At 48.6% G+C, this 15,852-nt stretch overlaps 1 protein-coding gene across 1 annotated transcript; it reads left to right on the top strand.

Moving 5' to 3' along the window:
- The first annotated feature begins 12,765 nt into the window (after positions 1-12,765).
- Positions 12,766-15,496, top strand: Tmem185b (transmembrane protein 185B). Its single transcript, XM_008830871.3, has one exon. The coding sequence runs from the start codon at positions 13,182-13,184 to the stop codon at positions 14,232-14,234; it is 1,053 nt and encodes a 350-aa protein (XP_008829093.1). The 5' UTR covers positions 12,766-13,181; the 3' UTR covers positions 14,235-15,496.
- The last annotated feature ends 356 nt before the right edge of the window (positions 15,497-15,852 follow it).

Raw genomic sequence — 15,852 nt, forward strand, 5'->3', positions numbered from 1 at the left:
GGAGAGGAGAGGAGAGGAGAGGAGAGGAGAGGACTCTGTCATGGACAGCAGATAGGGGAGGCCAGAGATGCCTTCAGAGACTCCTGCAAAGGAGTTATCTGACTTTATAAATAGTTTGAGGGTCTAGAGGGAAGTTCCACAACACATGATTTAGTCTGCATAGCCTAGTGACAAGGAGTGTGCAGGAACCAGGTACTGGGTAAGATCATAAACAGGAGCTGTGAAAACCACAGCACTCAATAGCTTCTCAATGCTCTGTCCCATAGAGAGAGCTGCAGGAGGCATGGCCTGATTTCTGCAAGCTGTGGGGTCTGGCCTCTTAGAGTGACCAGCACCTTAAAGGGGCCATGATCAAACACTGATGAACAGCCCCTGCCTCATACCAAACCAACTAGAAGGCAGGCCCTGGGTAACTACAGGTGGAGGAACCCACTCCCGACCCAGGCTCACTGCATTTATTCAAGGCCTTCTTGGCTCAATCTCAGGGTGTCCTGTGCATGTGTTAGTCAGAATTTCTCCTGGCTGTGATAAATACCTGAGAAAAGAACTTTAAAAAGAGGAACATTTGGTTTCAGAGTTTCAGTCCATCATTTGCTTGCTGTGGCTCATGGGATGGCAGAGCATCCTAGTGACCAGAGTGTCAGAATGTATTGGGAAGCAAAGCAGCCTACTTCATGACAGGAAGTAGAGAGCAGCAATAGAGGAAGTGGCTGGTACAAGACATGCCCTTTGCTTGGGAAGCAGAGGCAGGCAGATCTATGTGAGTTCAAGGGCAGCTACTCTACACAGGCCAGCTGGGGTTACAGAGAGACCCTGTCTCAAAAAGACCAAAAAAAATAATAATAAAGACGTGCCCTTTAAAGCCCACCCCCAGTGACCTACAATGACCCACTTGCATTTTTTATTGTATTTTTGTTTATCTTGGGGGTGGGGCACATGCCTCAATGGTCCTGTGGAGTTCAGAGGACAACTTTTTAGAGTCAGTTCTCTTCTTCCATCATGTGGGTCCTGGGGATCAAACTCAGGTAGTCAGGCTTGGCAACAGGCCCTTTTACCCTGAGCCATCTCATTGGCCCCTATCCTTTTTCTTGTGTATGGGGTACATATGTGCATGTAGGTGCACATGTGTGTGCCTGTATGAAACATGCATATAGAGGTCAGAAGACAATGTCAGCTGTCATTCCTCCTGTGATCATTCACAATTTTTTTTTTTTTTTTTTTTTTTTTAGGGTCTCTCCATATAGCCCAGGCTGGCCTCAGCAATCAGCAAACCTCCTGCCTCCTCTTCCAGAGTACTTGGATTACTAAGCTCGTGCACCTGGCTCAATGATTAAAAAAAATTTGCCCTTTCTTTCCCCCTTTTATTATTCACAATTTTTTTTTTTTTTTTTTTTTTTGAGACAGAGTCTCTCACTGGCTTGGAACTTACCAAGTAGGCCAGTCTGGCCAGCAAGCCCTAGAGATCCACCTCTCTTCACCTCCCCAGCAGTGGGATTATAAGCACATTGTTTTTGAGACAGGGTCTTACTATGTAACTCTGGCTGACCTGGAACTCAATATGTAAACCAGACTGGCCTTGAACTCAGAGATCCACCTGCTTCTGCCTCTGGAGTGCTAGAATTAAAGGTGTGAGCTACATACCTGTCTTATGCTTGACTTTTTTACTTTTTTTAACATGGGTTCTGGGGATCAAATTCAGGTCCTTGTGCTTGCAAGGCAAACATTTCACTATTGGAGCTCTCACCTCAGCCCTACCCAGTTTCCAAATTAGTGTCAACAGCCAGGGACCAAGACTTCAACACAGGAATTTGTAGCAGAAAGCTCCTTGCCTCTGTCCACCAAGGCTCTGCTAGGTGGGTGATTTTGACCTCCAATGACACATACCCTGTCTCTCCTTAGAGCCGGCTTCACGTTGATTAGGGCTGTTGGTGGATGTTCAAGGAAAGGCTGCGAGTGGGAATATGTGGAGGAGGCAGAGCTGCTGAGGGGAACCCTGACCCAAGATTCACTCCCACAAGGTTGGGAAAGCAGAGGCTGCAGCCAAGAACTGCAGAACCCAACCTCCACCTTCCATCATGCAAGTAATCAAAGATTTTACCAAACCACTTCTCACTCAGGTTTTCCTCTAAACATATTAACTGTTTTTTGGATTCTGCAACCCAAACTGCTAAGCCCAAGGTGTCTCATAAGGGCTGAGATGTGGACTTGAGGCCTTGACTTGAGGCCAACGTTGACAGACACCTGAAATGCACCTGCCCAGACAGGAAGCCTGGGAAAGTGGCTCTGGAGTCTGTACCTGGGAGTTGGACTGGCAAGTGTCTGTGCTCAGGGTGACCCGAGGGAAAGACAACTGGCTAGTCAACAGGCATGGTGGCTGCTAATGAGATGTGTTCTGGGATCTTCCCTGTTGAGGTCACCACGTTCGGGTGGAGAAATCTGGGCTGTCAGGGTCTCTGCAGCCTCTGTCTTCCTTGGGAAGGAACTGGCCCAGCCCTATCTGACCCCAGTAGCCTCTTTTCCTATTAGAGTTGGCCACAGCCACTTGCTGCTTCTCCTGTCCCCTCCCTCTCTCTTCCCCCTCTCCTTTCTTCTCTCCTTCCCTCTCCCTCTCCTCCTCCTCTTCCTCTCTCTCTCTCTCTCTCTCTCTCGGAAGATTAGATCATGGACTTCAATTTTGTATTCAATTACTCTTGGAATATAAGTAGGCACTTGTGATAGTTAATACTGCCAACTGACAGAATCTAGAATTATCTGGGAGACAAACCTCTGGGTAAGTCTGTGAGAGAGTTTCTAGACTGGGCTAATTGAGGTGGGAAGATCCACCCTAAACATGGGCAATACCATTCCATGGACTAGGGTCCTGGACTGAATAAAAAAGAAAGTGAGCTGAGCACCAGCATTCACCTCTCTCTGCTTCCTGACTGTGGATGTAACGTGGCCAGCTGCCTCATGCTCCTGCCACCATGCCTTCCCATCATGATGGAATGTGCCCTCAAACCCTGGGCTGAAATAAACCATTCCTTCCTTCACTTGCCTTTGTCAGGTGTTTTGTCACTACAACCAGACAAGTGGCTGTAACAGTGCTCAATCAATGCAACTTGTCTTTAGTAAGCTGTGAAGAATACACATGTGAACAGCTTAAAAGTGGACACCTAGAGCCCAGCTCTTCATTCCCTAGATGTCTGGGTCCTGGGATCCTCACATGCAAGTGTGCACAGTGATCAATCCCACTTTAAAGTCAGCAATGGTGCTAGGGCAGTTTTCTCTATACCAGAGATGATCCTATTATTATTTTGAGAAAAGGTCTCCCTGTAGCTCCACCTGGAGATCCAATTATTTTTTTATCTTAATAATCCAGCTGTAGGGACTGGAGAGATGGCCTGGCAGTTAAGAGCACTTGCTCTTGCAGAGGACCCAGGTTCGGTTCCTAGCAACCACATGGTAGCTAACAAACACCTTGTAACTCCAGCTCCAGGGGATCTGATACCATCCTCTGGGTTCTGCAGGCACTGGGCACATACTTGGTATATACACAAAGATTCAGGCAAAACACTCATATACATAAAAATACTTACTGGGCATGGTGTTACATACCTTTAATCCAAGCACTTGGGAGGCAAAGGCAAGCAGATCTCTGTGAGGTCAAGGTCAGCCTGTCTTAAAAAAAAAAAAAAACAAACAAATAAAAAAACCCAGCTGTGACCAAATGAGGGGTTGAGAAAAAAAAAAGCTGAAATCCAGTTTGGTGAATGAGACATGGTCTCCTGACTGACTCTCTCTCTCTTTCTTTTTAATTAAAAAAAAAGTATTTACTTAGAAGCATTCAGAATGTCAATAAAACAGCTGCATTTTTTTTTTGCAATTACATAGTGGTATTCAGTTAATTATTTCCACATAAGCTGCAACAGAGACAACCAAAGATGAAAAAAACTACCACCCCCGTATGTAACTAATCGGTGCTGTGCACCAACAAGAACCTGCTTTAAATTTCCACACCAGTTTACAGCGCCCCCCCCCCATACTGAACCAGGGGAGGTTAGTAGCTATTGAAAATACCACCAGGACAGGGCTATCTAAAGACACATTCGGTAGTGTTTTAACTATTAAAAAAAAAAAAAAAAAGACACTGTGCAGCTTAAAAACAAATCTTACACAGCCTTACATTTCAAGTTTTCTCTAAAAGGAGTGAGTTGTGTACAGGGGGGTTAAATGCTTCAGACAGGAATTAAAAAACTGTGCTAGAACAAACTTATTCCTCATCTTCTTCATCTTCCTCCTCTTCCCTCTTTTTATAGCTCTTTCCAGCCTTGACAACCCCCTTTTTTTTTTGCAGCATCAGGTTTTCCTTTAGCTCTGTAGGCAGCAGTATCCTTTTCATATTTCTCCTTCAGCTTAGCGGCCTTCTCTTAAAGCTGCTTGTCCTCTGCAGCGGTGTTGTCCCCCATCTCTCCCAGTTTCTTTGCAACATCACCAACAGATAAGCCGGGATGCTCACCTTTGATTTTGGGGCGATACTCAGAACAGAACAAGAAGCCCAAGGAGGCATCTTGGGTGCATTGGGATCCTTGAACTTGTTTCCCCTTTAGGAGGGATATAGGTTTCCATTCCTCTTTCATAACGGGCCTTGTCAGACTTTGCCATGTCTTCAAACTTTCCTTTTTCTTTAGCAGAGGTGGTCTTCCATCTCTCTGAGCATTTCTTGGAAAACTTTGAGAAGTTGAGGGAAGGAAGCATCAGGATGCTTCTTGCGCTTCTCCTAGCAAGTTTACACAAAGAATGCATATGATGACATTTTGCCTCCTGGTTTCTTAGGATCTCCTTTGCCCACATTTAGTTGTTTTTCCTCAGTGAGGCACAGTCGTCCAGTGCCTGTCCGGCTCTCATTTGCCCTGGCGCCATCTCTATGGAGCTCAATGTACTGCAATGGCTGTGAGAGTGGCGGCCACATGCAGCCTCCTCAGGCTCCTGAATCTCTTGGTGGTACCTTGGTGACACCTTAGGTACCAGTTTTGGGCACAGATTCTGATCAGCACAATGTCTAGGATGTTCACCCAAGACCCTGCAGCCCAGGGACAACTGTTACCATTCAACTACAGGCAAAGCACAGTAACTGCACTGGTGGGAAGACCAGGCCTGTCTGTGTGAAGTCAGGCTTCAAGTCGCAGCTCCGAACTGTAAATGGAAGTAAGAAGTCTCCTTTGAAGGCACAAAGCAAGGGCACAGCCCTGCCACAGGGTGGGGGCAGGACAAGAGGAATAGGGATACTCAACAGTGTCTGAATAAGGTGGAAGAGAGGCCAGGAGCAAGCCATGCCAGCAAACCTCTGCCTGGTGGGTGCACCATGCTCAACACAGCAAAGGGGTGTTCTTTCTGCCAGCAGAGCTGCCCATCTTGCCATGATGTCGCTCTCCCAAACTTTGTAAAGATCTCCAGCAGTGCTTCTCCACCCCTGTAGCCAGGGTTTCGTAAAACTGTTTGAGTGCTTTTCACCAGAGAAAATTTTATGTAATCTCGGTTATATAAAATAGGTACACAAATCAAACATTTACTAATAAGAAATCATAAAGAAATTTATTTTAGCTGGGCGTGGTGGCACAGGCCTTTAATCTCATCACTCGGGAGGCAGAGGCAGGTGGATCTTTGTGAGTTCAAGGCCAGCCTGGTCTACATAGTGAGTTCCAGGCCACCGGCTACAGGGAGACCCTGTCTCAAAAAGACCAAAAAAAATTTTTTTAAATAATTCTTTGGCATAGATATAATTTTACCATTTATTAAAGATGAAAGCAAATGTACATACTGAGATGAATGTGCTTGTTTATTTTTACAAAAAGAATTAAATCTTGGCTGAGTATTTTGTACTTTAGGATAAAAGGCATCTTCAATGTTTTTTAGAGTTAATACTTTGATTTTTTTCTTTTTTTTTTGGTCTTTTTTGAGACAGGGTCTCTCAGTAGCCCCAGCTGGCCTGGAACTCACTATGTAGACCTGGCTGGCCTTGAACTCACAGAGATCCACCTGCCTATGCCTCCCAAGTGCTGGGATTAAAGGTGTGTAGCACCACACCCAGCTTAATACTTTGATTGCATAATGGTGAAAGTTGAGAATCCTGCTTCAAGTGTAATGCAAAATGGCAGAAGTATGTTTAGGTCCACATCAGCAATTACAGAAAATGTTGTCCAAAATTCAGTAAATGACTTTTCTTGAAACTTAAACCAGCAACTCAAACAGCAATTTAAAAAATATATTTTATTTTTATTTTATGTGTCTGAGTTCTGGTTTGTTTTTCCATTGCTGTGACAAAATGCTCTGACCAATACCAACTTGGGGAGAAAAGGGTTTATTCAGCTTACATCTCCTGGTCACAGTTCATCAGGGAATCCAAGGTAGGAACTCAGGGCAGAAACCAGGAGCCAGGAATTGGAGCACAGGCCATGGAGGAACGCTGCTTACTGGCTTAGTCCCCTGACCCCTGCTCAGCCTGCGTTCTTATACAACATAGGCCCACCTGCCCAGGGTGGCACCACCCACAGTGGGCTGGGCCCTCCCACATCACTCAGTAATCAAGAAGATGCCCCACAGGCATGGCCACAGGCCAGTCCAATAGAGACAATTCCCCAATTGAGGCTCCCTCTACCCAGGTGTGTCAAGTTGACACTAAAGCTATCCAGTACAGAGTATATTGCCTGCATGTGTGTTAAGTGCACCCAGGTTGTGCAATGCCTGCAGAAGTCAGAAGAGGATGTCAGATTCCACTGGAACTGAGGCTATGAATGGTTGTTAGCCACCATGTGGGTGCTGGGACTCACACTCAGGTCCTCTGCAAGAGCAGCCAATGCTCTTAACCACTGACCCATTTCTCCAGCCTCCCTTCCTGGGACATTCCATTTATATATGTCATATTGTGAAAGAAAATCCCTCAGGCTGGATTATATACTAAAGGCTAATGAGGACACATGGTCTTATCAGGGAGCAAGGCAGCCGAGACATCTCCAGTCTAGACACAGCCCTGCATGCAGGAAGGGAAAAAAAAACTGTGTCAAGAATAGCAATAAGCCAGCACTCATCTGAATCTGCACTAAAAATATGTGAAAATACCTCAAGAAAATGCTGTCTGAGTTTAACTTAAGGTTGGCTCAAGTAGGTCTGGGCTGTAACTCAGTCCATACAGTGCTCACCTAGCATACACAAAGCCTTGGGTTTGAACCCCAGCACTGCATGGACTGAGTGCAGTTGAGCACAGCTAGCCCCAGCTCTTGGGGAGTAGGGGAAGGAGGATCAGAAATTCAAGCCTGGGACACATGAGACCTTGTCTTCAAAAAAAAAAAAAAAAAAATAGTTGGCTGCAGTTGGCAGGGTTCCTAGGTGACAGTCAAAGCAAACACACCTGTCCTTTGGAAAAACTGAATTTCAACACAGCAGCTAGAAACCTCCCTCTGTTGAATGGTGTGAGATGCCAAACTGAGAAAGCGAGTGAGCCTTCACATTAATGCTAAGGAAATTTGAGAATCAAATAGTGTGGTCTCTCACCGGAAGGGCAGCATGGTTAAGAGTCCACAGTGGTTTTCTGTAGGTGGCTAGAGATTTTCAATTCTTTCTTCAAGCACTCTGGCACGTTCCAGATTTTTCTAAAGTATGTACTACCGACCGTGTAAGAAACGGGCTGGCGAGATGGCTCAGTGGGCAATGCAATGCAAACCTAATGATGACCTGAGTTCAGAGCCCAAGAATCCATGAAAAGCTGGACAGAGGGCCATCCATCTGGAATCCCAGTGCTCCTACAGTCAGACAGGGAGAGATGGGGATTGTCAGAAGCCTCAAATAGGTGGAAGTTGAGGACTGACACCTGAGGGCCCTCTCTGACCACACACCCCCCCGCCCCCCGGAGAGCAAAAGGCAGGTGCTGTACACAGGGAAGTAACAACTTTAGGTGGCGTGGTCAGGGAGGGCATCTCAGAAGAGGTGACACATACCAGAACTGCAGAGGGGCCAGTACAGAAGCCACAGGAGAGCTCACTACTGCACCCATGTCCAGGCCAGGGCCAGGTCACAGGGTAGACCCTGGTATATGTTCTGGTTTGTTCTCTTCATTGTTGTGACAAAATACTCTGACCAATACCAACTTGGGGAGGAAAGGGTTTATTCAGCTTACATCTCCCAGGTCACAGTTCATCTGGGAGCCCAAGGTAGGAACTCAGGGCAGGAACCTGGAAGCAGGAGCTGGAGCACAGGCCACGGAGGAACGCTGCTTACTGCCTTGCTCCCCTGGCTCCTGCTCAGCCTGCTTTTTTATACAACACAGGCCCACCTGCCCAGGGGCGGCACCACCCACAGTGGGCTGGGCCCTCCCACATCACTCATCAAGGCCAGTCCACAGGCCAGTCCAATAGAGAAAATTCCCCAATTGAGGTTCCCTCAACCCAGGTGTGTTGATACTAAAGCTATCCAGCACAGTATATATTTGTTATTTTTGAGTTAATGCATGAACTAAGGACATGAATACATACTAGAAAAGCTGCTGTGGCATGAGCCTGTCAAAGAGGTCCTGACAGAGCCTGTGGGGTGGGATTCTCTCCAGCCTGTGCCTGGAGAGAGGAATCAGATGCTAGGGGAACAATGGCAGCAAGGGGCTGCAGAAAGTTAACAGCCTAGGTAGAGCAGAGAACCAAGCCATGATCTCCCGCCTCACTTTTTTCATCTGTAAAATGGGGCTGTAATTTGCCACCTCAGCCTTTCAAGTTGGCTGCAGGTGAGATCAAGCCGTGAAACACTGCATGCAGTGCAAGATCAGGGTCTGTATATGAACCCGATGATACCTTCCTGGACCCCTGAACCTACTAGCTTTATACTTAATTTGGTCATGTTCTGCTGCTTGGCCAAGTGGAAGGACAGCCACCTCAGCTCTGGCTGTCCCATCCACCAATGATTTCTAGACACACTTCCCTCATTCAGCCTGCACCAGAAACTGAATACAGGGCTGACAATGGGAGGGACACAGCAACTGGATCAGGGTAAGAAGCCCTGGAACACTGGCTCCTGTCCTTGGGAGGGGATATCTAATTTGTCACAGACACAGCAGGTGACAATACCCACCACTGTGCCTGGGAAACTTATACAGGTTTTCATACCGTTTTCTTGTGTCCTCATACTGAGGGTTTATCTCCATGTCACAGAAAGGGCCGTAGCTCCATGTCAGTAGCTTGCCAAAGTCACAGAGGCTGGGTTCCCACCAAGGCCTGGGACCTCCTCCACTTCTGCAGTGTGTATGGTGGGGCTGGGGAGTCGGGGAAATGGTCTGCACTGCTGCAGGCAGAGGTGGGAGTATCTTCTATTTAGGGAAAGGGACTGACAGAGAGCTCCACGGCTTCCTTATGAAAAAGCTGATCTGAGTAACCCACATATGAGTCTGAAAAAGGAACTTCCTCGGCTTCCAGCCCTAGCCTGGAGCACACTCAGCAAGGACATTTTCTTGGGGCCAGGGGCCCTGCAAGGATACTGACTCCAGCCTTGAGCTGGGAGGCTGGGGAGATGGCTCAGTGGGTAAAGTGTCATGCAATGTGAGAACCTGAGTACAAATCCCCAGTGTCCCTTTAAGAAGCTAGGCACAGCTACTTTGCCCCTATAACCCCAATGCTTCGGGGTGGGGCAGAGAAAGGATGGCTGGGGCTTGCTGGCCAGCCTAGCTCCAGGTTCAGTGAAAGACCCTTTCTGAAGGGAATAAGGTGGACACTGACAGCAGGATAGCTGACATCCTTCTTGGGGTGTTGGCTGGCAGGTGAGTTCAGGAGAGACTCAATGGTTAGACAAAAGGTTCAGGCTGAGGCTGCCCAACTGTGCGGCTAATGGACAGTGGAGCAGGCCACATTTGAGGCCTTTTCCACACTAGTCTGTTTCCTTCAGACCACACTAGTCCTGTCTTCTGGGACCACATTCTGCAAAAGCCATGCACCCTGCCTCAGAAAAGGCAGGCCCATGCTGCCTGGAGTACCAAACTCCACACTCCCCAGTAAATGGGCAAGTTTACGCTTTGGTTTGTGTCCAACACCTGGCAGATGACAAACCATGTCAGCTACAAAGGTAAACAGACAGAACCGTCGGTTCCCTGACAGACCCACCACATCAGAGAAAATGGCAAAGGAGGGAGTTTGAGGTACAGAACAAGAACCCAGGAACAGCAGCTAAAGGATGAAGGGCAGACAGTACTTCACAAACGTTTCCTCAACATCTGGAGATGGAAAAGCAGGCTCCAAATGCCTGTCTCCACCAGCTGGCAGTAGAGGCCCTGAGGTCAACTGGTCACAGCGATCAGAGGATTTCTGATGATGACAGGATTCAGAGGACCTGGACTCAGCTACCACTTTCCTGAGAGTTGCCAGCAGACCCTCTTCCCCACAGGCTTCACTTCTCCTAGTATGGTAAAACTGATCCTTTGTATTTCTCTAAATGCAAAGTGCAGGGGTTGGAGAGATGGCTCAGCAGTTAAAAGTACTGGCTGCTCTTCCAGAGGACCTAGGTTTGGTTCCTAGTACCCATATGGCAGCTAACAACTGTATCTTCAGTTCCAGAGAATATGATGCCATCTTCTGGCCTCCAAGGGCAATGCATGACACGAGTACACTGACATGCAGGCAAAACTTACTCATACATATAAAATTAAAATAAATAAATAAAAATTAAATGCAAATGGCAGAGGTCCATGGATTGGTGTTTCTATCCTCTAAACAACCCTATATCCGTCTATCAGCCCATTTAATAGATCAAAGAGGAAGCTGGACTGAAGGGGAAAGGGTCAATTAAAAAATTTATTTTACTGTGGGCTAGGGAGATGGTTCAGGGGATAAAGTACTTGCCTTGCAAGCGTGAGGACCAGAATCTGAATCCCCAGAATCCCCAGAAAAGCTAGGCAGGTGTGGCAGCAGCCTGTAATCCCAGCCCTCAGGAAGCAAAGACAGGATTCCCTGAACAAACTGGCTAGCTAGACTAGCCAGAATTCCAGAATTCTGGGTTCAGCGAGAGACCCTGTCTCAATAAAGTGATCAAGAATAACACCTGGTGTGAACTTTGGGTCTCCACATGCACCTGTGCATACAGGTGCACCCACACATACGAATACACATACACACCACACACATACATATGCAAAAATTGTTTTATACATTCTTTTGGAAAAGTAGGAATACTCAAAAGTCTAATATGCAAACAGATTATAGTCTCCCCCACACACAAAGGGGGGGGGCTCCCTTGGCTGAGCTTTGTGATCATTTCCACAGGCTCTTGAGAAACAAGGAGCCTTGAAGACAAGTCTGCCCATGGTTAAACCTGGACACTGGTGATGGGTACTGGGCTCCAGACAGAGGTTCCCCACTTTCCTTTGGGAGGGCTGGGAGCAGTGGCAGTAAGGGTGCAAGGGGCACTCTCCTCTCTAGGAGCCCTTCCTCCTTACCCTCAGACAGACAGTCCCTGTGTTCCTTTAATGGCCTAAGTGTCCAGGATTTCATGTTAGTGCCATACACCCATTTCAGGGAACCTTGAAGTGAGTCCTGGGGATGAAAGGTAGGAAAGACAAGCAACCAGGGGTCTCCTGAGCAGGCGGAAAGAGGAAAAGAGAGGTAAGAATCCTCTAGATCTGTCCAGATGGCCGCAGAGAACTGGGAGCCCCAGAACATAGACCCACTGCAGCCTCAACCAGGAAGTGGCGCCCATAGAGAAAAGGATGAATTGGCTTTGCATCTGGTCTGGTCTAAGATCTAAATTTCTTGACCAGTTCCTTTTCCTAACATTGCTCTAACATACGCACACAGGGCCAAATAAGTCAAAACCGGGACTTGATGTTGGGAACCAAGAATGTAAGTCTTCATCTTGCCACTGACCAGATCCTCTCTGAATCCTGTTTCCTCACCTGCTCTTCCGGGGTTGTTTCAGGCCTGGTGGGGCCTTTCCCACACATGTCCTTCACGCCTTGGGTGAGAGATACAGGTAGAAGGGCAATGCCAGCCGTCTGGGCTCTCTGCACAGCAGTTTAGGGAAGCTAAGACTTGTCAGTCGCCCTGGGAGCCACTCTAACCCTTACACTGACCGTACACTCCACTTTCCCACCCACCCAGGCCAGGGTCAAAATCACAGCCTCTGCGTGGGCGCGCGCATACGTCTGCACGGCGAGTTCATCAGTTCTGGACGGTCACAGCGGCGCGCTCTGAGAAACCCACACTCGCCAACCACCCGCCTCCGTTCGTGCACACCCAGACAGCTCCATTAGAGTAGGAGTACGGCCAGTCCCCACTTCGCGAACCCCAGCGGTGGTGCGAGGTGTAGGAACTCACCTTGTCTCCCGGCCAGCATCCCCCCACCCCGCCTTCAGGCCCAGCCACTGCAAGGCTCACCGGAATCCCGCCCCTCCTAAGACACGGCCCACTACAGCTGTGGCCCAGAGCCGCTCTCTTCCCCGCACTGCTGGGTCCCGCCCAGGAGCTTGACCCCTCCGGTCGGATTCCCCGGCACGCCCCGCCCTCGCTAGCGAGTCCCGTCCCAGCTGGGAGTTTGGTCCCCGCCAGGCCCGCCCCCTCCATCTAGGCTTGTCCGAGCTGGGCTCCGCCCACGAGCCCGGCCCAGCTCTTGAGCCTGGGCCCCGCCCAAGAGCTTGGCCCCAGGCAGGCTCCGCCCTCGAGCCCCGCCCTTGCGCAGGCCAGGCCCGGTCCCGCCCACGCTTCACTCCATTCTCAGGCCCCGCCCTACCCCGGGCCCCGCCCCCGCGCCTGCCCGGAGGATGTGAGCTCAATCCCACCTCCATGTTCCGGCTGCCTCCAGGAAGCGTCCGCTGGAGGTGTCCGCCCGCTCACAGCCAACGGACCGCTGTCTGCGGAATCCGCAGTGCGCTAGGCCCCTTCCGAAGCCGCACGCAAGGGGACGCCTGCCTCGTGAGTACTGAATGAAGGCAGGCGGCGTGGCCGCTCACCCAGGCCTGGGCTGCGGGGCAAGGACAGCGCCCCCGGCGTAGGCGCCGCGCAGTTTCTGCGCTCGCTGCGCCCCCGGCTCACGTCCTGCCCGACGACGTGACCGCGTGCACGTGTTCTGGTCTCCAGGTGCTGCCGCCAGAACTCTCCTCCCAGCGCCCCAGGCCAATGCAGGTCTAGATCCGGGCTCCGCCGCCTCCTCGGCGTGCGGAGCAGGCCCACGCAACCTTCGCCATGAACCCCAGGGGCCTGTTCCAGGACTTCAACCCCAGTAAGTTCCTCATCTATGCCTGCCTGTTGCTCTTCTCTGTCCTGCTGCCCCTGCGCCTGGACCGCATCATCCAGTGGAGCTACTGGGCGGTCTTCGCCCCAATCTGGCTGTGGAAGCTCCTAGTCGTCGTGGGCGCCTCCGTGGGTGCGGGCGTTTGGGCACGTAACCCTCGCTACCGCACTGAGGGAGAAGCCTGTGTGGAGTTCAAAGCCATGCTGATCGCCGTGGGCATCCACCTGCTGCTGCTCATGTTTGAGATCCTGGTCTGCGACAGGGTGGAGAGAGGGACCCATTTCTGGCTGCTGGTCTTCATGCCACTCTTCTTCGTTTCCCCGGTGTCCGTGGCTGCCTGTGTCTGGGGCTTCCGACATGATAGGTCGCTGGAGCTGGAGATCTTGTGCTCTGTCAACATTTTGCAGTTCATCTTCATCGCTCTGAGACTGGATAGGATCATCCACTGGCCTTGGCTAGTGGTGTTCGTACCCCTGTGGATCCTCATGTCTTTCCTCTGCCTGGTGGTTCTCTATTACATCGTGTGGTCCCTCCTGTTCCTGCGGTCCCTGGATGTGGTTGCTGAGCAGAGAAGAACACATGTGTCTATGGCCATCAGCTGGATCACGATTGTCGTACCACTCCTCACTTTCGAGGTCCTGCTGGTTCACAGATTGGATGGCCACAATACATTCTCTTACATTTCCATATTTGTTCCCGTTTGGCTCTCCTTGCTGACTTTGATGGCGACCACGTTTAGGCGGAAAGGGGGCAATCATTGGTGGTTTGGTATTCGCAGGGATTTCTGTCAGTTTCTACTTGAAGTCTTCCCATTTTTAAGAGAATATGGGAATATCTCTTACGATCTCCATCACGAAGATAGTGAAGATGCCGAGGAAGCATCGGTTCCAGAAGCTCCGAAGATTGCTCCAATGTTTGGAAAAAAGACCAGAGTAGTTATAACACAGAGCCCTGGAAAATACGTTCCTCCACCTCCCAAGTTAAATATTGATATGCCAGACTAAACTCTTCCAGGCAGAGCCTTGTAGTGAAATAGAAATCATATACATGTATAAATTCCACCTTGCTTTTTTCATCCAGCCCTGGAATTGGAACCTGAGTCCTCCTTATTTCACAGCTTATTTGAGATGGAAGCCTCTTGGAGTGGTCAGTGTGTACCACAGACAGCGAAAGGAGGGAGGTTTATGGGGCGGGGGGCGGTGCGCAAGTCCATACGTTGTGTGAGAGAATTCCTCCTTTCCAGGTTGGTGTCTTGAGTTAACTGAGGGCAGTAAATCGAATTGTTTTTAGGCCTTCACAAGGCCTCAAAACTACACCGCTGTTTGTTTTTAAGTGCTACTATGCCTACCAAAAGTATTAAGTATTTTTATATGCTGCTAGTTCTCAAATTGTATTTTAGATTGTGCCCATTGTGACATAAGGGCAAATGTACCAAATTCTCTCCCAGCACTAGTTTATAAACCTCATAGTTGGTATTTCTAGTGTTCTTACTGTTCAGATAGTTTTTTTTTCCCCTTTGGGCTTTTCTGATACTGGTCTTTAATATTCTAATAGATGAATTTTTCTAATGGAGTGAATGCATATATTAGTATTTATATAAATATTTTAGCAGTGTTATCTATGTTGAACTGTAGTTTTTGGCAGTACAAATGTATTATGTTAAAGTATTTTTTAAAGTTAATATGTGAAGATACATGTTTATTGCAAATACTGGTAAAGACTGCATAAAAGTAATATATCTGTGTGGGACCCTGTCAAAATACTAGGGAGGCAGGTGATCAGAGCACTGCACAGTTTGAGTGGGTGTCTTAATGTCCCTAGAGGGTGGAGCTATAACCCTTTAGGAAGAGATGGTGCACTCCAGTGTGGTACAAAGCCATAAACTAAAACTCATTTACCACCTCGGCCTTTTCCCCACAGGTAGCACTGTCTTTTGAGGAACAACAAAAATAAGCAACAAGTGGTTTGGCCATGTCTAAGGATCATAGGATAGTAGTCTGTCATAATATAAATGTCTCTCATTGGGAAGCTGGGGAGTAACCTTAACCAGAAATGGCTAGCAATTGTAAGCGTCAACCTTTCTGCCCGTCACTGACAAGGGAACAAGGTTCAGGACATTTTTAAAGATGAGTACTGTGTTTCTTCATGTGCTGGAAGCACCCCAGGGAATCATAAAGTAAAAGCTAGACCTTTTGACCTTCTGAGTGGGAAGAAAGAAATATGTGGAAATGGAAGTTAAAATAAAAAGGAGTGCTGATGAAACTGAGCAGAAGGCTGGAGGGATCTTTTTACTACTTTAAAAAAAAAAAAAATTAGCTACATTGGGATCCATGACTTGACTATATAACCATCCCCTGTGTCCTGACCCTGAGGCAGTACACATTGCATTTGAAGAAAAAGATATCCCTAGGGCCTGGAAGATGGCTCAGGCAGTAGTGTGTGCTGTGCAAGAATGAGGACCTGTGCTTGAATTCCCAAACCCACATAAAAACCAGGTTGATGGTGTGTGTTTGAAAGGCCAGCAGTGGGGGAATCCCAGGGGCTTTCTGGCCAGCCAGTCTAGCTAAAAGAGTGAGCTCCAGGTTCAGTGAAAAAACCTGTCTCAAAAAATAAGATGAAGGG

This window comes from Nannospalax galili, unplaced genomic scaffold (assembly GCF_000622305.1).
Source record: "Nannospalax galili isolate Female #2095 unplaced genomic scaffold, S.galili_v1.0 scaffold633, whole genome shotgun sequence".
Lineage (NCBI taxonomy): Eukaryota > Metazoa > Chordata > Mammalia > Rodentia > Spalacidae > Nannospalax > Nannospalax galili.

What these genes read in the sequence shown, in the direction of transcription:
- Tmem185b (XM_008830871.3), top strand. Translation starts at nt 13,182, where the DNA reads ATGAACCCCAGGGGCCTGTTCCAGGACTTCAACCCCAGTAAGTTCCTC.